The sequence below is a fragment of the Falco rusticolus genome, chromosome 2 (genome assembly GCF_015220075.1).
Source record: "Falco rusticolus isolate bFalRus1 chromosome 2, bFalRus1.pri, whole genome shotgun sequence".
NCBI classification, from domain to species: Eukaryota; Metazoa; Chordata; class Aves; order Falconiformes; family Falconidae; genus Falco; species Falco rusticolus.
In genome coordinates, this window is record NC_051188.1 from 78,133,352 (window position 1) to 78,156,775 (window position 23,424).

The 23,424-nt window shown below is 41.2% G+C and overlaps 1 protein-coding gene across 3 annotated transcripts in view; it reads left to right on the forward strand.

The window, feature by feature from the left end:
• IGSF5 (immunoglobulin superfamily member 5) overlaps positions 1 to 22,742 on the forward strand; it is a 34,315-nt gene extending 11,573 nt beyond the window's left edge. The window contains exons 4-9 of one of the 3 annotated variants that reach the window (XM_037376792.1): positions 895 to 1,203; positions 6,285 to 6,416; positions 6,933 to 6,957; positions 10,075 to 10,187; positions 12,075 to 12,151; positions 21,030 to 22,742. In XM_037376792.1, coding sequence (XP_037232689.1) covers positions 895 to 1,203; positions 6,285 to 6,416; positions 6,933 to 6,957; positions 10,075 to 10,187; positions 12,075 to 12,151; positions 21,030 to 21,098 — 725 coding nt within the window. In that variant the 3' untranslated portion in view covers positions 21,099 to 22,742. The remainder of the gene's footprint in view (positions 1 to 894; positions 1,204 to 6,284; positions 6,417 to 6,932; positions 6,958 to 10,074; positions 10,188 to 12,074; positions 12,152 to 21,029) is intronic. The other 2 variants (XM_037376793.1, XM_037376794.1) reach the window with 2 other exon arrangements.
• The last annotated feature ends 682 nt before the right edge of the window (positions 22,743 to 23,424 follow it).

Genomic DNA, 23,424 nt, shown 5'->3' on the forward strand with positions numbered 1-23,424 from the left:
TTTTAGAATCACTAGAATCACATGCAGAGGGCCATTAACAAAGGTTGTAACTGCCCTTGTTTTCTCCTGTTACATCTCTTATTCTTTATTGGATTTCATCAAAATGCCTGAAGGCTGTATCAGGCCCACCAGCAGCCAGTCAAAAATTATCTTTTGTCTAGAAACAGTATGGATTACCCCTAAGTACATCTTTGTACATGAACCATCTGCTGCCTTTAGGGCAGATCTCACTTCTGCTTTCTGACTCAGGAATCAGTCTGTATCCAGCTTATTTGGGTTTGATTTAATGGCATGTAGAAGCAAAGCCCTTGAGACACAAGGCGATACTCTTCATATGATTGCTGCTGCAAGCTACCATTTCCAAGGAACAAAAAGTTCCTGCATATCAAGCCCATGTATATGAGTTCTCTTCCCCCACTCTGAACATCAGGAGTGACAGGGTGAAGCCAGTACAGCAAGATCTAGCCACCAGACACTATCCATTTGTCAAAGCGGTGCTTCATGCAGTAACATCTCATCATCTACCCATAAGCCTTTCCTGATAAAACCCAAGCATACTTAAAACTTAGAAAGAAACACTGTTATTTCATTATGTTGTCCTTCAGCTGGAAATACATCAGGATGGCTAAAGAACATAATTTCCTGCTTTTTATTGGAAAGGTACTGGAAGCTGAAACTTGTGCTTTAGATATTTTGGACAACACGTCCATGAAGTTGCAATATCTGCACGTTTATATCATGCATAAGGTATATCTGTGTTAATAATGATTGGTTTTGACTTCATATCTTGAGGCACAGCTATTTCTGGGTAGCGAGATAAGATTTAAAACTATCAGCAGGAAAGCAATACAGCCAAATATTCTGAAGGAACAAAACATCTTTTCCCTCCTACAGTTAATGGATCTTTATTCATCAAAAATAGCACCTTAACAATAAAAGAGAATGAAACAGTTGAAATTGTTTGTGAAGCCTTAGGATGGGCTCCAGCTCCAGACATTACCTGGATGACAAATGACTCTTTCATTGATAAGTCGAGGTATGTTACCCAGCAAAGTCAAGGATCTAATGGCCTCCACAATGCCCTGAGCATCCTAACTTTGACTCCGATGGACACTGAGATTTTGACTTGTTTAGCTGACATAGAAGCACTCCCTAACCCTCAGAATGCAACAGTAACTGTTATTTTTGTCAACTCTACTATAGGTAAGTGAATGTTTGTTGTACTTTGCCTATACTGTAGTGCCTATTATCAGAACTGTGCTTTTTGTTTCATTTTGCTTTGCTTTATTTTGAAAAAAGTAGTCAGTTTGCAAATAAAATGCAATGGCATGTGCAAAGGTGATAGAATTAAGACCCGGTACCACAACCTGATACAGAGGTAGGGTTAAATTCATATTTTTGAGAGGACTGGTACAAGTCTAATGAACCACAAAGTCCAATTTAGGACTGAACAAGACAAACAAAGCAGTACATCTGCCACTGACTCCTACTATAGATTCACTGCTAAGAAAACCAGCCTTTGCTCCTTGACCAAGTAAACATCTAATGAATTTAGATCTTAAATATCCTTGACTAGGCCATGCTTGCCTTATTAACATAATTTGTTAGACCTCGCTTACTCATTTCCTCAAAGCCAAACCCTCAGGTGAAATTGTTCTGCATAATATGCAATACCAGCTTTACCACTGACTTGGGAAAAACCCTGGATTTTACTCCCAGTTTCCACACATAATACAGAATAGATTTGGCACTAGCACTTTAGGTGCAATTAGGAAGTTCTCCATATGAGCAGTGACCAGATGTGATAGAGTTGTAGTATGGTGGTAACGTCCCCAGGGCTGGACAGAGCACCTAATTGCAGATGATAGCATTTATATGTAGGAACTTCTGTATTGTATACCTATCACCAATCTGCTACGAGAAAGTCTTTGTATGTGGTGTGTTCACCCATTACAGAACAAGAGAAGCTGCATATTCATGGACCTTATCCCAAAGTCTACTTTGATCAAATAGCCATTGGGCCTGCTTTTTTCTCTTCATTGCATGTTCTCTCACATCTTCGAAGAAGGTAAAACATGTCCTGCAACAAACATACGTGGAATTCTTCGGATCGTGCATTTTGTTGCTTTTTCTTGCTTTTAAGGAAAGTCAGGGTCACTCCAAACATGGATGTTGGGCAAATCTCTCAAGAACAGTTAGCAAGACTTTGATAACCCTAAATATTTTCAGTAAGGTTGTCAGCATTTACATAATTTAACACATTCACAGTACTAGGAGGTTCATCAGGAAAAGGGTGATTTTTATCAGGTCTGTGCTGCCAGTGTGGAACAAAGCAAGTGAGACTATCACTACAGATCTGCCTCACAATCTAACAAAATCCTATGAAAAATATTTTTCTTTTCCAAACCCTAACACAATAAGAGCAAGTAAGAAAAAGTATCTCCCTGTGCGTTAGCAGTGTTTAATGCAGACGAGGGAGACAATACCAAACCTTCCTTAAGAGCATTTCTCTTTTGGGACTAGCCAAGTGTCTCAACTACCAGGTAGAGGAGTCTCAAGGCAAACTAAACTTGAAGCGCTAATTTGCATGTCAGGGAGCTGAGGTTACTGGGTATAGGTACGCTGCCTCCCATGGTGACATAGTCCACCCTACAGTGACTTCCCCTTTATTAGCCTTATCCTGTGGTATGGGAAATGCATAGATTATATGGAGTTTTTTGCAGTGGGTCTATGCACCCATATCTGTCTTCTGTATAGAGCAGGGCCTCAAATCTACCTTTCTTTCTATGATGTGGTGAGCATCATGAACTTCTATAGTCAAAGTGACAGCTTCTCTTGATGAACGGGTTTTTCTTCTGTAATGGGTGAATGCAGCACATACAAAGGCATTCTTATAGTGGATTGATGAGGGGTTTGGTATAGAAGTTTCGACACATAAACAACTGAGGAGGCTGAGTAACTATGCCTTTTATTTTAAGTATGAGTCACTATTAGCAAGTCTTTTTCAGAAGTAATTGCTTTGTAATGTAATTGAAAAAAGTAATTTCACCATTCTTAATGTGACTTTTTTCTAGTCACATTGATCCTAATTACTGACTAAGCAAAATAGAACTATCCTGAGGAAATTAATAAATTCCCCTACCTGCTCATTTGTGAAGTACTGAGGCATCCACCCTCAGTTTCCATAGTTACTCATTGTAAATCAGAAAAGGAGAAAAACAAATGTCATGAAGTACAATTATCAGTGTATAATTAGAGATTGTATAGGACCATTATTCATTTCTCTTTGGAAAAATAATTGTACAGCAGCAGACACTCAAAATTTGTCAGGATATGAAAATATGAAGTCGTTAAAATATTAGAATAAAATAAAGACATGGAATTTTTGACAGGGGAAGATACATAATGTGTATATATCACACTTGAAATCTTAGAGCTTGTTTGACTTTTCATATATAGAGTCAGCCTTAGCTAGCTGTTGTCAGGAAATAATACAACTAGCTTCAGACATTTAACGAGTCCTTCCCAAAACTACTGTAATATCAATTTCAGCCTTCACTTAAAAGCTTGAGCAATCAAATTCCTCCATCTTCCTCACAAACAAGACCTGTCCATTCACAAGAAGTACAACCAAAACTCTGAGCTCTCTTCAGCCAGCCGTCTCCTGGTCAATGAATGTCCTACCTTCCTGCATCTCTAGAGCAGTCTAATCTCAGACTTTCCATACAAGGTGATGCATTTTTATGTCTGACACTCCTCCTCCAGAGTTACCTCAGTCACAGTGGTGTTTGGGTGAGCCCCAGATTTGGAAACTCCTAGGGAGTTTTCCTAGCAGATGCATTCGCAGAGCTCTTATTGGGAAATGGGGTCCATGGCAGAGTGCCTTAGCTGGTCCCAAGCTCTCTTTGGATTCAGTGCTGACTTCACATGGCCTTTGACCTGCAGAAGATGAAGATAGGGAATGTGCCATGAGCCTGATCTTCCTTTGCTTTTTACGTTAGTCAGAAAGCTCCAAAGTATCCAAGAAGTGATGTGCAGCTTTCTCCAGTCTCTCATTTCTCCTTGGTCACCAGCATGTGCCATGGAAAATCCCCTTTTCTGCAGATACTCAGCCCAAGTAAATTTTTGGGCAGCTTTGGGAGGAGCCATAGGTCTGGAGAGCAGCAAAGGATGGGCCCTGTGGAACGGGGAAGGGGCTTTGTCCATACTAAGCACCTCATATGTAACTTGGTGGGGATTTACTAAGGGATCTAAACAGGGTTTAATGCCCTCATGCCTTAGTTCCCCTCTCTTGCACCCTACCTCCACGTTGAGCTGGCAGCTCCTGCATTTATATCTGCTGGTCACAGCTCACATTTCTTTCTGGATCCTCCAAAGTGGAGGAGAAACCACAATGCTGGAGGGCTGGGAGTGTTTGTGTTCTATCCTGCCCTTCTCACTTCAGCGCCCATAGATCCTCTTTTGGCATGTTACCTGAACCTGACAGGGAGTGAGATTCCTTGGTGTGGCAGCCAACCTGGGCCAGTGCAGGTGTGTTTAGCTCCTCCCTGCACACTAAGGTTAAGATTTCCCCTATAGCTAAATAGCTGTCTTTTATATTTCAGGCATCTTGAAATCTCTATAGCGTACTTTATGGAACAAAATATGATAAAATATAGATATTTGTTGCAGTACTTCTAGGTAAAAATATTATGAACAAGTTCATCATCAATTGTAATCACAACTGATTACAGCCTATAGAATTAACTACTAGTTTGCAGGTTACTGAGTGCTTGTTTTCTCTAACAGTCAGAAGAAATTCAAGACATGCTGACTGAGCATTAGGATTAGAGAAGACTGGAACAAATTGCTTAATCATAATGACCTGAGCTTTGGAGAATGCAGACTCCTAACAGAAGTTCAAGCTTTGTAGGAGGCTCTGTTCTTGTATCTTTGTAGTCTGAAACCTCCAAACCCCAAACATCTGGCCAGGGAAATTTGTAGCTAGAAAGGATTTTATTCCCTGCCATAGGTAAACCAGCAGATACTCTGGTTCACACCTCAGGACACTAGTCCTGACACCATGCAACTACCAATCACCTACATTGCTGTGGTACCTTTTCCAGAGGCTGTCAGCTAAATGTGGCCATGCAGTCGTTAACTGGGACCTCTAATGAGGAAAGGACAATCGTAAACCCAGTGCAACAGAATGGGTTTTGTCAGGTTTGAATGTGTCTCACACCTGTATTGGAAGCTTGTTTCTAAACAACTGTCAATGTTATTTTGGGGCTCCTTTTCAAAGGATATCTGAATTAGAGGTGCTCCTGAAATGTTTGGTTAAAACCAAACCATAGGGCAGGATGATGTGACAGTCAGAACCAACACATTGTGCGTCTAGCTATGCAAGAAATATGAGGTATTTTTAAAATTCTGTGCACATAGGGGCTCTGTAGGAAAACTGTTTGGTCATGGAAACTAATTTCAGTGAGACACTGAGTTATCTTTAAATCACCTCACTTAACTCCGTGGATTACAACAAAGACAAAGGAATAAGTTCATGTGAGAATGCCAGTAGAGAAAATGGGTTAGTAGCTGCATATTCCCAAATGGTGCTGCTCTCTACAGGTTTTGTTCTTCACTGCTCTTTAAGTGGATAACAGATGCCCTATCAAGTAAGTCCCAAAATCAAACACCTGCTGAAATTAGTGAGAGAAATCCCAAGTTGGAATTCGTTAGAAAATCACATCTGCAGGCTAGAGAGCTCTATATGTACTAGTCACCTAAGACTATGGCTGTGGTCTGTGGGGAGAAATGGGTGCTTATTGAGAGCTGTTCATCATATTGAAAGGGACACCCCCCCCCACATTTGGCCAGATGAATTGTAACCCAAAGTATCTATTTTCTCTCCACTGACAAAAGCAAGCTAGGTAAGATGCTTAATATCTGCAGTACAGACATCTAAATTGGATCTTAACCTCTCTCCTCAACCCCAAATGTCTCCAAAGGGTGCTAGGAGGTCCAGCATATCTACAAAATATAGGTTGGAAGACTGCAACCCTATGCTTTTCAGAAGAGAAGTAGCAGTGGGAAAAGTTAAAATTGCAATAAAGAATTTGCATACGGAAACATTTTAAATACTTGAGCACCATTGATAAAGTGGATAAAATCATAAAAAATTAGTCCATCATTTGGAAAACACAGACTCCTTGTTAAATAATCAACAAGCATGTAATAGCTTCTCACAGAAAAGGTAAATATTCTGAAAAGGCTCTGATAGTACAATATTTCTTGATTTAATTTAACAGAAAATTATTACAGTGAAGACAGCAGAAGCACGTGGGTTATTGTACTTGCAGTTGTGCTTTCACTTGTTGGTATTATTCTTCTGATCATTATTATTGCTGTTGTTGTACGTTGCTGCTGCCTAAAGAAGAAAGGTAAGTGAACCTTCACAATTTGTCTATACGTTAAAAAAGTACCTTCAATTAGATATAAATCTCCTAGTTGTGTCAGCTCTGGTGCTGTGCAAAGACCTGTAAGCAGAAGTGTGAGCAGACAGATCCTGCTCTTAACCATGACCTGGTTAAGATGCTCCTTATTTTGACCTTGCTGTTCTCTTATAAATTGGTTCCAGAGGAATCAGTGTCAGACATTCTCCTTAACTACACGGAAGTGGTGTTTTTTAGGAGTATGTTCACTTTCAATGACGTTTAATTTGTATGCCGAGGTTCTTTGTTGAAACATACGTTCAGTGCTGTATGCCTAATTTCCAGTTTCTGTGTAAGGCGTTCTACAGGGACGTTGCACAATTTTGTGAACAGGGAGGAGGGATGCCCCTGTGGTAGCTGGAACACGGTGCATGCTCAGAGAGGAGCTCTACAGTAGGTCACATTTTAGTTTCCTGAGTTTTAAACACTTTTTTTTTTTCTTTTTTTTTCCTCCTTCTTTCTTAGGATCAACATATCAAAATGAAATAAGGTAAGCCGGATGAGGTGGGAGAATTTTTCCTTTTAACCAAACTCTTTCAGGTTGCTGTGGGATGGTGAGAGGGGTGTGCCAGCTTCCATGCCCCACTACCCAGCACTCCCAGGACACTCTGTGACCAGGCCAGTTTCTGTGTGTGCAGCAGGGGAAGGGACTGACCTTAAAGGCGAAAAAGCGAGGGCCGCCACTTGCAGCAGGTTAACTCTGTTCCCACAATAAACTAGGTGAAAAGAAGCAAAATCTGCAAACGCCCCCTCTCTGATTTAGCAAGCACAGAAATTACAAACTGAAAATGCACTCCTACTGAAGCTGATGGGCAAAGCAGAGCCTTAAAAGCTGGCTGTGCCCCGGGGAAGGCCGGGGAGGAGCCCTGCCCGCAGCAGGCTGGCTTCCCGCACCGGGCTGGCTGCCCGCGCTGCCCTCACTGTCCGCACCGGGCTGGCTGCCCACACTGTCCGCACCGGGCTGGCTGCCTGCGCTGCCCGCACCTGGCTGGCTGCCTGCTGCCATCCTCGCCGCTGCCACAGGAGGGCGCTGCGAGCCCGGCAGCGGGGCCGGGAGCCTCGCCGCTGGCTGCCTGGGATAGATCGGCAGGCAAGGGACACCGGCTGCCCGGCTCTTTCAAGGTTCGGTAGCGTTCGACTGATAAAAACTTAATAAAACTGTCCCAGTGATGGGCGTCGGCACTTACGTGATTATCAGACGTGGCTGAGTACACAGCTGTTGGTACATTATCGCGTTGAGTTGGAAAACCTTAGAAATCAGCTGGCGGTTATCAGCACTGAGAATAGGATATTCATCGGTGCCGGTGCGACGGTGACAGCAACGTCAGTGGGGTTATTTGGAGTTATTTTTGCTAAGCTTCTAGGGAGCATTGTAAATTCATACTCTGCCTACGCTTGTGGGGCTTTTAACTCCCGCTCTCTTAATGAGCTTACAAAACGTTACACCAGGCTGCCTCGCGCTTCAGTAATACCATTAACGGCCTCTTGTGGGGAAATTTTGTGAAGGTCTGCTGACAGGCTACCATTTATAGAGCACTTTATTGATATGAAACAAAATATGGAAATTAGGTAAACACTATTTTCTCCTGAGGAAATGATGCTAATTATGCCATGCCATACCAGTTAACTTCCACATGATTTCTTAGTTTGTGATGCTAAATTGATTATTTTACCAAGTGCAGGTATATAAATAGGGCAGGACTAAATCAGCAGGGAATGGGTTGTCAAAAGCAGCTACAACTTGCGTATTGGGTTTGCTATGAAAAAAGTCCTACAAAGCCTTTTTGCTTGCATTCTGACTTGGTTCTGCCAAAAGCTTCCTTCAAGGGTCAACCCTGCTAAGGCAAGATCAATTGTACCTGCAGGGAAGCATCTGTCCAGCAGCGGGGACCGGTACAGCCAGGTCTGTGTCCTTCTCAGGGCCTTGCCTTGCTGATGTGGGTCTGCACAGTGCTTTCTTTCAGACAACATGAACAGCTCCAGAACAGGGCATAACGTTACTTTCCCTCTATGTCTTAGGATATCGTCTTGGCAAATACAGTTCAATCTTCATGACAGAATGTGTGGGTTTAGATCTCAGTGCAGTAAAGTTCCTATTTTCCCATTAACTTCAAACATGAGTTGTTGTACTGAGTTCATAAATGTTGCTTACACTTTGAAAGCTGAGCAAACACTTAAGCAAATACTTAAGCACTGGGCTGAGTCCAGGCTCTATGGCTCAGCTTGGACTTAGAAATGCAGTGTTGACAGTTCTGCAAAGTTTTAGCATGTGTAAGCAATGACACTGCAATTGCAGGAATTATTTACAATCACGTACAGATTGTGTAGGTTCAGTGTTGTTTTTTTTTTTTTCCTAGGGGGGAATCTACCTGCAGTAAAAAAAAAATAAAATATGATTGTCCAGATTTTGGGAGCTGCATTGTAGTAGTAGTGAAGAAGTGGTGAGACCAAAGATATATTGGTTTACTTCCCACATTTGTTTTTAACTTGGTTGGCTATCTTTCTGTACCTCCCACACTTTTCTGTAACTGCTTTCAATTTGGCTATTACACCGAGTTTGTTCAGATCTAAGGATCAGATAAAATAGACAGTACAGTATCATATAACATGTGGAGGTGGTATTCCTAAACAATTTCTCTTGTCTTCTGGCAACCACGACAGATTTCTTAGTGGTTTCTAATGTTTATCTCCTAAACCAGCCGCATAGCTGACTTGTCATATTTACATGTGCATCAGTAGTGCTCATCTGAAGCTCTATGGGCCTGCAAAGTAATTCCTAGTAAATATAAAAAAGCAAATGCAGCAGTTTCCACAAATATTGCTATCGGATAATATTTCCTCCTTCTCCAATATATCTCTGGGCTGTCATAGTCCTGCCAGCAATTTGTGCTTGCCACACCAGGAATCTAGGCAAAGATGGACCTGAGACTATCCCGAGAGGAGTCCATGGTAGGAACAGATGAATAGTAGCATGTCTTCTGGCATAAGAACTTTGAGTAAAAAGGCACCCTTTTCTTAGTGTGTAGCTATGCAGCTCACTGTTTTGCAAATTCAGATGTGTAACTTTAACGAAGGAAGTCATGTCAACTTCAATGTGGCTACACTCACTTGTGAAGTAAATTTCAAAGTGAAAGATTAACTTTGGAGTGTACACATGAATCACTTGGAGCTAACTGTGGTGATGTGAGATAACATGCTTTGATTTTGCGACTGGGAGGGCTCAAATCACAAAAATGATGGGCTGTCATATAAGTGAGCTCGCTGGCATTCCATTATTGGGCCACTAAATGCCCTGTAATTAAGAATTGGAGATCAAAATTAATTTCCTACAAAACCTGTGATCTGGAACACATTCTTCACTCTTTGAAGATTGCGCATGCTATTTTTCTGCTTCCTGATAATGCAGCTAATGGAAACTTTCTAAACAGAATTTCACAGGTAATACTTCTATGGGACAAGATTTTTACTAGCTAATTGCTTGGAAGGGCCAGATATGCTTTGCACCAATTTTTTCAGAAGTGAGACATATTCTTTTTACTCTGTAGCCTACTACGCAAGAGTTCTTTTACCATAATGAAGTTATAATGATAGGACTTTTTGTTTCTAGAAAAGTTTCAGCTGAGAAGAAAAAAAATGGTGATTCGGAAAACAGGCAAAGGCATGGTAGCGAAAATCAGGGATACATTCCAGAGGAACGGTGGAACACAGAACAAAGCCCAAGTAAGTGTAAGCTGGTGAATCACATATTGTCAAACTGCTTCTCAACATAGGCCCTTTGGGCAACATGTCAAGCAATTACATTACAAGATTTCATAACACTTTGTGAAGGACTTGTGCTTGGTCTGAACCTCTTCAGAACACTGGATTTTCTGGAGTCTGGTCCTTCAGAAGTATTGAGTAAACATCAGAGTTCTTTGCAGTTGAATTTAGTTTTAGCCCTTGGTTTGTTTTTTTAAATGCCTTTGTTCTTCCAAATATCTTCTGAGGCCGGAGGTGGGAGTACTGGATTCCCTTATGATAGTCACCTTAGGCAATATTTTGCAGTTGGTCTGCAAAAACAAAAAAAATCCACCACCACCAAAAAAGAGCACAGAAAAGGAAAAAAGAAAGTAGAAAAAAAAGAAAAAGGCAGTTAGTGAACTATGATTTTACTGGTAAATGACTAAGACATTATAAATTCTAGTCTTTAAGCACAAAGACTCTTCAAAAGCAAATGTAAATTTCCACCAAATCGTTACCAACCACATTATTATCAAAACGTTTAATCAAACACTTAATGACATAAAATTATTGTGCAGTCTATAATCCAGGCATACATCCTTTTCTCTCTAACAAATAAATTGTGAAGAAATAAGTGCAGTGGAAAGATTTCAAGAGTATATGGTGTTGTAAAATGAAGTTATTAAAAAAAAAAAAGGGAAAACTAAGTAAACCTGGACAAAGTCCTTTCATATTTGTTAGTGTGCTGCGTTGACCTTGGTTGGCCACAGAGTGCTCACTAAGTCATTCTACCACTCCCCCTTCTCAACAGGATGGAGGAAGAAGACAAGATGGAAAAGCTCATGGGTCAAGACAGGGAGGGGAGATCACTCACCAATTACTGTCACTGGCAAAGCAGACTCCACTTGTGGAAGATTAATTTAATCTATTGCCAATTAATAACAGAGTAAGACAGTGATAAAAGCACTTCTCCCACCTCCACTTCATCCAAGGCTCTTCTTAGCTCATCTACCTCCTCCCTACAAGTAGCGCAGGGGGATGGGGAATGGTTGTGGTGGTCAGTCCATAATACCTTCTCTATGGCACTTGTTCCTCCTCACACTCTTCCCCTGCTCCAGTGTGAGTTCTTCCTACAGGAAGCAGTCCTTCATGAACTCCTCCAGCATGGGGCCTTCCTGCTCCAGTGTGGGTCCTTTCCATGGTACAGGCCTTCAGGAAAGGAGTGCTTCAGTGTAGGCCCCCACGGGGTCACAGTTCGTGCCAGAAAACCTGCTTCTGCATGAGCTCCTCTCCATGGGGGCAGAGGTCCTTCCAGGAGCCACAGGCTACAGGTTCCCTCAGGGCACATCCACCTGCTGTGACATGGGGTCCTCCATGGACTGCAGGTGTATATCTGCTCCACCGTGATCCTCCATGGGCTGCAGGGTGACCTGTTTCACCATATTCTTCTCCGCAGGCTACAGGGGAATCTCTTCTCTGGCACCTTGACCATGTCCTCATCTTCCTTCTTCACTGACCTTGGTGGCTGCAGGATCAGTCCTTTTTCTCAGCTCTTGTTGCACAGTGTTGTTTACCCTTTGTTAAATACGTTATCACAGGCGTGCTATCAGTGTTGCTGATGGGCTCAGCTCTGCCAGCAGCAGGACTGTCTTGGAGCCACCTGGAACTGGCTCTGTCTGACATGGGGGAAGCTCCTGGTGTCTTCTCACTCACAGAAATCACCCCTGCAAGTTCCCCCAACTACAAAACCCCAAACTATTTAACCCAACAAGTTAGCTAGAGTTTGGCTCACAATATTAAAGGCTATTTATCTCTGTTGCTGAATGGCTTATGGTTCATGCTGTGATGGACACTGAATAACAGTAATCTTGTCTATTCTTGTTACAGGAATTACTTCTCTTCCCCCAATGTCTTCAAAGTTCACTGTCCCTACTGCAGATTTACATACCAGTTCTGTACCAAAGGTAATTGCAATGCTGATATCTTGACCTTTTTTTTTTTTTTTTAGTTCACACAGTCTGTATCGTGCTATATTCAAACAGATTTTGGGTGGAGGTAGACATTTATAAGTCAATTACAGCTGTAATTGGGTAAGTGGAATGTCCCGTCAGCATTCCTGAAAGTTTGATTTACAAGGGTAAGTGCCCCGGGTGTTAGCCTTGGATTTAGATTAATTTTGGGGAGGGAGATGAGAAGGAAACAACCACCTCTGGATATTTGGAAGAAAAGTCTAATAAAGCTATTGTCACACCTGTTCCCCTCAGCACCCTGCTACATCTTCCTCCCCACCTCCCAGGCTAAAGTTACGAAGTCAGAGACTTCCCCTCATAGAATCTTAGAATATCTCAGGTTGTAAGGGACCCATAAAGATCACCAAGTCCAATTCCTTGCTCCTCATGGGACTACCTAAAACTAAACCATGTGACTAAGAGCGTTGTCTGGATGCTCCTTGAACTCTGACAGGTGTTCAGTGTCTACCCTTTCCTTGCCATTGCTTTTCATATCTTTCCTCCTCCAAATGTCAGCTAGGCCTTTCTGCTGGCCAGCATGATGGGTAGCCCTCGCTGGGACAGACTTCCCATAAGTAAAGCCAATTGTCCTTCCATCATTCCTGGAATTAAAAAGTCCCCTCTCCCTCCACAAACCTACTTATTGCTATTAATCTTTTCAGCCTTGACAGCTGGAGTAACTCTGGCTTGGTTTTTGAGAATTCACCTCTGTGTATGTTACACGTAAACCCATTATAATGTGGAGGTTTGCTTTGCTCTGGACATGTAATGATTCTGGACAGCTGTTCTGTATGTGCCTTTGCCAAAGAGGAGGTCTGCAATGCTTTTGCTGTTCTTCCCAGTTTCCAGACTGGAGGAGATGTGGATACAAGATGGAGACACTGTTGAAGGTGCAGATTGAGGTTCCTTTGCAAACAAAATCCAGTACAGATACAGTAAATAAATCTGCATTTTCTCTGGATTGTTTCTTGATTGTATTTTCCAATTTCACTTCCACATTGCAGAGTTGCTTCGGTCAGGAACTTTACACTGATCTTAGAGACCTTTGGTATTTCAGCAGTAAATGATGGAAGGGAAAACACACAGCTAACACCCAATCCACCCTAGAGCTTTGACCCCTTTCCATGTGGCTAGCATGTAAAGAAGTAGATCTGTGTTTATTCCTCTGCTTGTTCTGTTCTCAGCTACCTCTGTTCTGAAGAGTGGTGCTGGGCTCTCTTAGCTTCTAGCACAACAGCAACGTGGATCTTAATTTATGCCATATATTTGTGAAATACATTTAGCACCTTCATGATGTTTTTTGCCAATATTCTCTTGGGAAAGTGGCAGTGATATGGTACCGAGTTCACTCCTCAACATAGTGATAGCTCATTTATTTCTGAAGAGCTGTTCCAGCATGTACACTGCAGAGATCTGTCTTGGGAGGACATTGCATAAAAATCATAGCAGAGTGTGTCTAGTTCTTTTGGCACACAGTGAAATTTAGGAAGTAATCAATGATTAAAACAATGATCAAAATAATAACAGTAAAAATAATAGCAATAGTGCTGATGTATCTGTGTCTGGTAGTTATGATGTTTGACATTAATTACTTGTCAAACCAAATACTATTAAAACAAAGCTGAAAAGCATGTACAATACCGCGGAGGGTTCTGTCTGGATCTGTAACCCTGAGCAACAGATTCAGACAGTGTTTGATATGCTTATGAACAGGGCTGTAAGGTACTGGCTGTGTTTACATGCACAAGGCATGTGGCACGTTACGGTCTGCCCTCAGAAGTGAAAGAGCTTGTGCTGAGGACCCTGTATCCACCCTGTGCACATTTCAGGGGGAGGTGATAACTTCAGTTGGCTGTAGCCGTTCCCCAGTGCTCATTGATGGCTGATGTGCAGTAGCTGTCCACTGCGGGGGATGGCATTAAGCCATTTGGTGTTACTGAAAGGTAACCAGTTTGGTGGCTCTCGGACAGCTCTGCGGTGAGAATGATAGTGTTGTGAGTGGGGACCATCAGGAGACTAGGTTCACAAGCGTTAGGTTCATGCCCCTGGTTCAAACGGAAACTGCAGCCTCCATGTCAAATCCTAGATTAGTTGGCCTAGGGGGTCCCGTGCTGCCCAGCAGCTAGGGAAACATTGAAATCCATCACAGGCACACAGCATAAAGTTGAACCATTTCTGTTAAACCAGTTGTCCTTGGACAATATTTGGTACAAGTCTGTTACGGTGGCTTCTAGCTGCATCAGTAACTGCACACACATTTTTGAAAGATACCAAGAGTTAATCTAGAGGTGAAATCTATTTAGCATGTTTAGTAATCTAAAAATGGCTTGTGAAGACAATTTCTCCGTTTGAACAGGATTTCTCAGTATATTGTGATGGCCCCATCTTGTATATGCCAGAGTTGATAAAGGTTGATGAAGACTTAAATTGTGGATTTGAAGTCCATTGTTTAAATTTATGGCATCATATACAAACATAGTAAAACATTTCCCAGACAAAAAAAAAGTGAGGTTTTTTACATTCATAACCTTCCCTATTAGCTGCATAATAGAGGTTTTCTGACAAAAGTGTTACTGAATGCATTCTAATAAAGTTCAATCGCCACTGTTGCCAACACATTGCATAATAAACGTTGTGATGCTTTTCCATTATATTACTTGTGAAGTAGGAGAAATCAGATGGCAAGCTGTTTAACCATTTGCTGATTACTCCTGAATCAAAAAATTTCTTCAGAAACCACCTGCTGTCCTGCCACTGAGTTTTCTAAGTACAGAAAGTTGTGTTTCTCATTTGGCTTTCCCTGCCTGGATACAGGAAACATTACGAAAGGTTTTTCATCTTTTTTATTCTGGACCTTTTTATGAGAAATATGGAGTGAAAGAAAAGGAGAAAAAGAAGTCATCCAGAGATTTTTTTCCAAAGTGAAGTAGCTCATAAAGGGGTGGACTCCAGCAAACTGACTCTCTCCCTGGATAAGAAAAATGAGCAAATGTCCTTGCAGTGCTTCTATGGAGGTCAAGAAGATGGAGTGAAGAACCTAAGTCCTCCCTCAGGAGCAGGGTGGGGAAGGAATGAAGAGCCTATCTCCTGATGGAAAGAGTCACAGAGTCTGAAGACCTAAAGCCTTGTCTCTCCATGTCTGCAAGGTGAAAGCAGTTAAGATTTCGTGGCTGGCTTTGTTGTCACCTTATGGGATCAGGAGTAACCACAGCAACAAGGCCAGAAAAGAGGCCCATATGGGCAAAGTTTGAATGGAGAGTTTTAAAATTAAAAGAAGGTCGTGGATGTGAGGGTGAGGTGAAAAGCAGGGCAATTGAAGTGCAAGAAGATTTTTCAAGTTAGCATTTTGACTGGACAGAGGCAATCATACCTGCTGCACAGCCCATTCCTCCCACTCCTAGGAGAAAACTGGATGGAAAATTTCAGCACAGCTCAGAGGCATTAGGCAGTCTTCCTGCGTCTCTGAGGGTGTCAGCTTCAAATTTGATCCCTTTTGTTCCCTATGTAAAAAGTTCAAACTTTAAATTATTTGAGAGATTAAGGGAGACTTTGTATCACAGGTTTATTTCCGCAGAAGTCCTTACCCGTGGACCCAACCAGGTACAAAGCCTGAAATACCTGGTGGATCTCATTGTAGAAGGTGACAACAGAAAATCACTTAAGTCAGCTATTGGCCATTCAAACTCCTTGAATCAGAAACTAATGCAAAATGTTCACAGAAGATAAATGTTGCCCAGCTATTGCACTGATCAATTCACAACATGAACAAAAGAACTGGCAAATCATCTTAGGGAAAAGTAATACCTCAGCGAAGAAGAAGGGGGAAAAAAACGGTGTGTGAGACATTTAAAAAATGATGAATATCGAACTGAATTAATGAGCTGAGGAAAAAAATTACCAACCCCTGGAAGAGGAGGCCAGCAGCATCAGTCAGGGGTGTTGGAAGGTCTTCATTCTGATTACATTAGCCAAGAAAAGGTCAAATGGAGAGTAGAGTTACAGGCTTCCATTTAATTGCATATTTTGTTACTGTCAGCGATGGGATGGGAGGAGAGAGATCCTTACTCCTAGTCCCAGGGCTGAGCTGCAGGCCAAATGGGTGTCAGGGACCAAGGTCCCATCTGAGGGGCCATTTCTTGTGCCCTAATCCATTGCACAGAGCTCCTTCTAAAACCCAGGTGCCATGAGGGGGATCCTTTACCTTGGCTTTAGCAGATTTGGGGCAGTCCCACAGGCAGTTTAGCCTGAACAAGGGCCATAGGGCCTGTTCTGCCACATCCTGAGTGCCATTCCCAAGGAACGGCATTTTTTCAAGTCCCACTGGTACAAAAGGAGCTCTAAGGACTCAGGGCCTTGCAGGACTGAACAGTTTCCTACACAAGCTTCATAATTAGTCCATTTAATATATCATAAATGTCTCTATGATAGATCAGAAGACCATTTGATAAGAGGGATGAGTGCTCATTTTTAGTGGGCCAGATTCATCCCTGGTGTAATTCAGCTGACTTCAGCACAGCTACAGGAGGTTTGCATTTGCCACCACAACCACACTCCTCCTCTCCAATCCAGAGTGAGTCATGGCTCCATTAATGGGGAAGAATCTATTTTTCTTCTTAACTACTCCAAATGACACTCTATAAACTGGAAATATCATTTAGTTGTGGTTGTGGTTTTATACTGGGAAGGAAATGAATGATGAATTGTAGCTCCATTTAATGCACTCTATATAACTGCTTTGACTCTGAGGATTGTTTGAAAAGAAAAATTAAGCTATCAAAATCAAATTAAAAGGTCAATAAATAGAAATACAAACAAATGACAGCAAATAATTTTACCCCTACTGGGGTACTATAGAGTAGGTCATGTTATGATGTTCATTGGTCAGCATATCTTGATTAAGAGAGTAATAAATATTGATGACACAGATACAGAAAAGGCAGGTACAGTTTATAGTATGATGTCCCCAGTGTTTGTGGAAGAAGGGGAGGAATGAAGTTATGTGGGTGGGATTAACCCACAAAGAAATGAGAAGGAATTTCCAGGCTGTCTGCCTATTGATGGACAGGGAAATGTGCATGAGTGTATGAAAAGTTGACGGGATGGAACTGGTTTGCTAGTTGAAGCAATAGTGTTCTGAATTATTTTGAGGGTCTCCGGTACTTTTGGATGGGTGTTTTCCTATAAATGAAGTGAATTTGGAATGAAAATTAAAAACAAAGGGCAAGGGGGAAAATAACCTTCAGAAACAGAAAGCTGTGCCTCCCTGATTTTTTGTTAACAGCCAAATGTGTGATGCGTGCAGACACATTTGGAAGTACTCCTACCACATTAATTTCAGCAATTTGTTCTAATGCAGTTAGATTTGGATTTTTTTTTGGTTGGCTAATAGCAGGCAAAGCCTTCAGTTTATCACACATTTCCACAGCATTGTCTGAGGAGCTGCCATGTGTCAAATCAATTTAAAGATCAGAGCCCTGTTTCATAATGCCAGATGTGTGTTCACCATTCATATCACTGATGTCATACGGGTTACAGAAATGACTACAACATGTTTGTAATAGCAGAAGTCCTTCTTTCATTGATTGAAGATCAGTATTCAAAACATCACTGAAGGATTCAGCCCTGAAATCAGCTGAATTCACACTATTTTACCTTCTTATTCATCCAAGCATTTCTACCTCTCTTTTTTTTTTTTTTTTTTTTTTTTTTTTTTTTGTCTGGCTGAAGAGCTTGAACACCTGGAAAGATTTGGACATCTGTCTCCCCAGCCAAACCAACAAACTATGCAAAGCTTTTCCCAGTATAATAGATCCTTTATAGTTATCCCTATAAAAAAGCATCCAGGGCAGATGATAAGTCAACAGGCAGGCTTTGAAACGTGTGACTGTCAAATATCCATGGTTAACTAGATGCCAAGCTGACAGTACGAAAAGATTTAAAATTTTGTTAAAGAAACGCTGACGATATTGCAGCCTTACTGATACAGGGGACCACCTTAGAAACTCAGTCCTGTAATGCTGGGCTGTGCAGTGAACCACTAGAGCTGTCTTTTTTTTTCCTTCAGTGTGTAGGATGTAATGAATAATGAATCTATTTTTTCTCAGACTAGGACTGACAGGACTAGTAGAGTGCTGAATTAATCTGAAGAAGAAACAACTTTGAAATCAAAACCAAGCAGAGGCACTAGCAGCTGTAGCATATCAGGGTCTAAATACAAAATTGTTGTGGTCCTACTCCTCTGCATTTTGTATTTGTTATGTGTTGTATGAGGTCTTCTACAGCATCAGAAAATGGGGTTTAGGTGACTGATCAGCAGCCAGCAGCCTCCATTTCAGTGAGCTACAACCTCAGTAAGGCTGTGCTACTTCAGAGAAAGCTGCACAGAAAATGGGCCAGTACACAGCATGAGTTGAATGAAATTCATGGAATTATTCATTAATTGCTATCAGAGCACAGTAAGAATAAAATATAAGTAACCCAGGGCATTTATTCTAAAGCAAATAACTATGAAAGATGCAGCAGGGCAAACCATTGTGGGCACCAGGAGCGAACTTGCTGCCCTGTTCCTCCTCTGGTGGTGAGGAGAAATGTTGTGACAAAGCAGGGGCTAGATGGCTTATTCTTGCAGGTGACATTTTTAAAGCAAAAGAGGCATGCTTAGGTTACATTTTCCCCAGTGCTGTCAGGGAAGGATCGGGCAGTCAATCCAGTTGGTGCAAGTCCCCTGGCTCCCTCCTATTCATAATCACATGCAAACCAAACTCTTCTGTAGTATTGCCTACTGATGGCCATAAACACTGCCTCTTTCAACATTACTTGATGAACTTTCTGTGTAATATCTTTCTTCCTTTTGTGAATTGGGGTGCAATATAGCATTTTTGTGCCACAAGCTCTGGGCAATATTCCCACCCCAGTATTTTCCTAAACATGGGATTCAAATAATGACCTATTTCAGGAATTTTCAGAGACAGTGTTCAGTGAGGTGGTCTTGGACACCCTCTGAAACTTTCTGGTTACTCAGTATGCTGACTAGTTCAGTATACTTTATACTCAAAGGACATTCCACAGTATCTGGGAATACTTGCTTTCCACAAACATAACACTTGCCTTCAACTTTTTTTCAGATTTTTTTTTTCCATTCTACTTGTAAATTTGTTATTTTTGTGGGGGAGTAGCAGTAGAGAGCTTCTCAAAACCTCTGTCCTAGTGAGAAAGCCTGCCATAACAGACCTGTAACTGAATAATCAGGAAATGCCAAATAACTGTTCTGCCATAAATGGAGCAAATGTCATCATATATTAATCTCCAGGGTAACACAGACCAGAGGAAACTTCTGATGTGCTCTGGAAATCAGCGAGTGATGTCTCTGCTGAGCACCAGTAAGGTCTTTGGGCTGAACTGCAAGAAATTAAATGCAGCAGAGAGATCTTGGCAAAGGTCTCTTGAGCAGAGACAGGCAGTCCTGTTACTTCCCAGAGCACCTCTCCTCTCTGCAGAAATAAACAGTAAAGAAGGGTAAATTTAGAAAACAGCAGTATGTTCAAGCAACAAAAAGGGATGGGGCAGGGAGGGGGGGGAGAAAGAGTTGTGTTTAAAACAGAAGGCAGCTGTCTTATGAAATGTTTCTAGGATAGTTACATTTATCCCATGGTTTTCCTTTAGGTGCTGGGACTCATTAAATACCAGAGACATGTTGTCCACATTTGTTGTTTAACATTTTCCTCTATGGCTTATTCAATAATGCATATGTACAAAATGCATTATTTAAGATGTTTAATACTGGAAGAATACCAAGGCATTACAGACTGTACATGATTAAAGCTCCAGAAACAAACCACAAGATTGGTCAATAGCAACAAGCTCAGGCTTGATAAAAAATTCCACTGGGAAGAACAGTGAAATTTCCATTAATTTCCAAGAGCTTGAGACCAGCTGGGGAAGTGGCAAGGAACAGTAGCCAGCAGATAGCATCTACTTGGAGGCAGATAAAACCAACTCTGGGGATGGCCACAGCAAACCATTCAACCCTGGTGTTTCATTTAGGAAGCTATGTGAAAATACATGTTTGTAACTTTGGAAGAAATTTTCATTCCTTTGAGATACTTTGTAATTACCTATCTGAGGTCTCGCTACTACATTTAAATATCCGAAGTGTATGTTTCTTGGATGCATTTGAGAATACTTTGTCTTTTCCTCTGCAATGATATCTTGTAAAAGTGCATAAATAATTAGGACTGGAAATCCGCTGTACTGATTTCAAATGAAGATAGGGGTTTCAAAACTTCTGAACATTTGCCCTGCACTGATCCCACTGGGGTCAGTTTGAAAACAGGCTGCTGCGATGGAAAGGGAACTTTAAAAAAAGCCTGCCTTGAATAAACACTGACATGTTGAGATCGGTCTTTCAGATACATGAAATACTGGCATGCTTATTTTTGCAATTTCAAATATATTTGGAAAGGAATGTCAGATGTTAAGTTTTTCTTACAGCTTAACATGTAGTTTCTTTAAGAGAACCAGAGGAGTAACGCCCAACATCATGTTTTTCTTAAAAGAATACAGACTGCAGGGACCACAAGAAGTTCACAGGTAGCATAAGATCAGTTAATGAATTCCCAGAACTGCCATCAGTGTGTTGCCTGTGAAGCTTGTATTTTGTTATGCTGTTCATCATTTCCTTTGTATCTAGATTTTGAGTGGGTTGCTGATGATAGATTTCACTTTGGTATAATGCTTCGGGGTGAGGATTTGGCAAGTAACTTTCTGAGGACCCTTGTGGGACTGCTTTTCTAGGTTTTCTTTTAGTTCTATAACTGCTTTTACTCTCCCATAGGTGCGACCTCAAAGACGTACTGATTATCTGATCAACCCAAAGAAAATTAGAAATGTGACACTTGTTTAGGATGCACTTCTCCAGGAAATTTCTGTATCGATCAGTTGCATTTTGCACATTTGGATGGCTTCCTGCAACGGTTCTGTCAGTTTAAGCTATTTTTCTTTTTTTCCTCATGTGATGAAATAATATTGCAACCTTTATAATGTAACATATGATATTTCAGCAAAATAATGGACATAAATGACAGCCTTAATTTCAGAGACAGGGAATCTGATGGAACTCTACAAGAACAAGAATCCATGCTTTGGGTCCAAAGGAAATCAACAAAATTCCTATCAGACAGAAATGTTCGGTTATTCACAGCAAGATCAAGGATGGGAACTGCGAAACATTTATTAATTCAGAAGAACTAGTTAATAATACTACTGGTTAATACAACATCTACTGCTATTTTTATGTACTTTATGTACAGCTGATCATCTTCAGCTTACAGATCAACAATTTTCGATTTCTGTTCTGTAATAAAATCAAGGGGAGTTTTCATGAGAGCTATTTCAAAATGTCTAAAAAACCCTATCTTTGGATCAAAGATGAATTTTTTTCATTTCAATGCATCCTTTTCTTAAAGGTATTTTTCTTAAATCTGATGTTCCGGTTTTAAATAAAAAAATGTCACCCACACGGCAAAAATATCTTATTTTGATTGAAATGCAAAAATCTTAAGCTGCAAAATGTAGATTTGAAACTCCTGGCTTTTAAGAGTTGTTGCTCAAATGCTTTATGTCTCTGTTCTACTTGTGGGCCAAGTTTGGCAGCCGGATGACTTGGGTCACAGCAAATGGTGGCTGCTGGTATTCGTGCTGGACAATGTTGTTTCATCAGGGACAGAGTTGATAATGATCATGGAAAAGGTACTTTAGCTAGGCAGCCTTGTCAGTAGGGCAGATCTGGCACATGGACCCTATAGGTGCCTTCCCAATATAAAAATTATGATTTCTAGCTGAAATATTTTGTCTGAAATTTTGTATTTGATAATAAAAAGTTCAAGCCTGTTAGTTTTTAACCAAAAGGCAAACTTTTCCCAGAAAAATTATTTTCAGGGTACTTGTCTTTCTACCCACTCAAAGCATTCTGAATTATTCAGTGTTTTGCACATTAATCTTTTGGATGAACCACTGCAGGTGCTGTTTGAGTGCTGAAAGAAGTCACTAAAGAGAATTACTTGCAACGATAATCTGTGCAGCAAAAATAAGTAATTTGAAACCTGATCTCAGGAAAAAGAAGTTGTTTTGCATGTTTAGCATTTGGCATCTCACTCACTTGTGACGGATTTTGCACTGCTAGTTGCATTTTCAGTCTGCCAGAACAAGTGCTGAGACCATGGTCTGCCATGTGCAGTTGTATACAAAGCTGTTTCAGATTCTGACCATCTATACTTTTTCTGTCTTGTTTGATTAAGGAAGAGCTTTGAAATGCATTCTCATTGAATGCAACTGTACCAACAGTATGATATGTAAATAGCTGTAGTTTTATGCCGGGTCAATATAAGCAATTTACATTGTGGAATATCTGTGGTTTTTCGTTGAAATAACTGTGCACTGAGAGAAACATCTACCTTATTCTGATACAAGTATTGCTATTGCTGACATCTCCTAGTTACTACTATAGCTTAATGCAACTGAAACACAAATAAAAATTCACTTTATTAGAGGGATGTCCATTGTGTGAGAGACATAGGCCCAGGGTAACACCGGCCTGTGACTTCAGGGATAAAACCCATGGACCTTGGGCTTTCTATGCATGTGCATGTTAAGCAAGTCTGCTGGTTGTCAGAAATGTATCACTGCAGTACAAAAATTAAACTGCACGGAGGCAGTAGTTTCCTAGCAGAAAATGTTGATTCATTTGAATGTGTTTTGAAAAGGAATCAAACTACACTGTGGTGTTTTATCTCAAAGCCTTGATTTCAAGCTTATTTTCGATATTATTTGGTATCATATCAAAGCAGCCGACCTAGAACTGAAGAAAACATTTTCTCCAATTAATATATAGCCTTCCATATTAATCACAAACGCTGTTGTGTTGAGGCCACGGGCAAGAGGACACATGCTGTGAGCCAAAAGATGGACTCCTGTGCCAGCAATATGGTGCCTTCCATGCTGGGGAGTCCCCGCTGCGATGTCAGCGCTGTGCTACCTGATGCTTGAGGCTCTTCAGAGGACACCAGCAGCATTTCCCAAATTGGTTTTCAGGCTGTGGCTGGGCAAAAACACCTCCTGGCACTGCTGTTGAATCAATAGGCTGATGTGATACCTCTAATCCGGGAATGGTGTGGGAGCCCCCTTCCCTGCTGATAGCTCCAAGCTGTCACAGTCGGATATCAGGGGTGTGC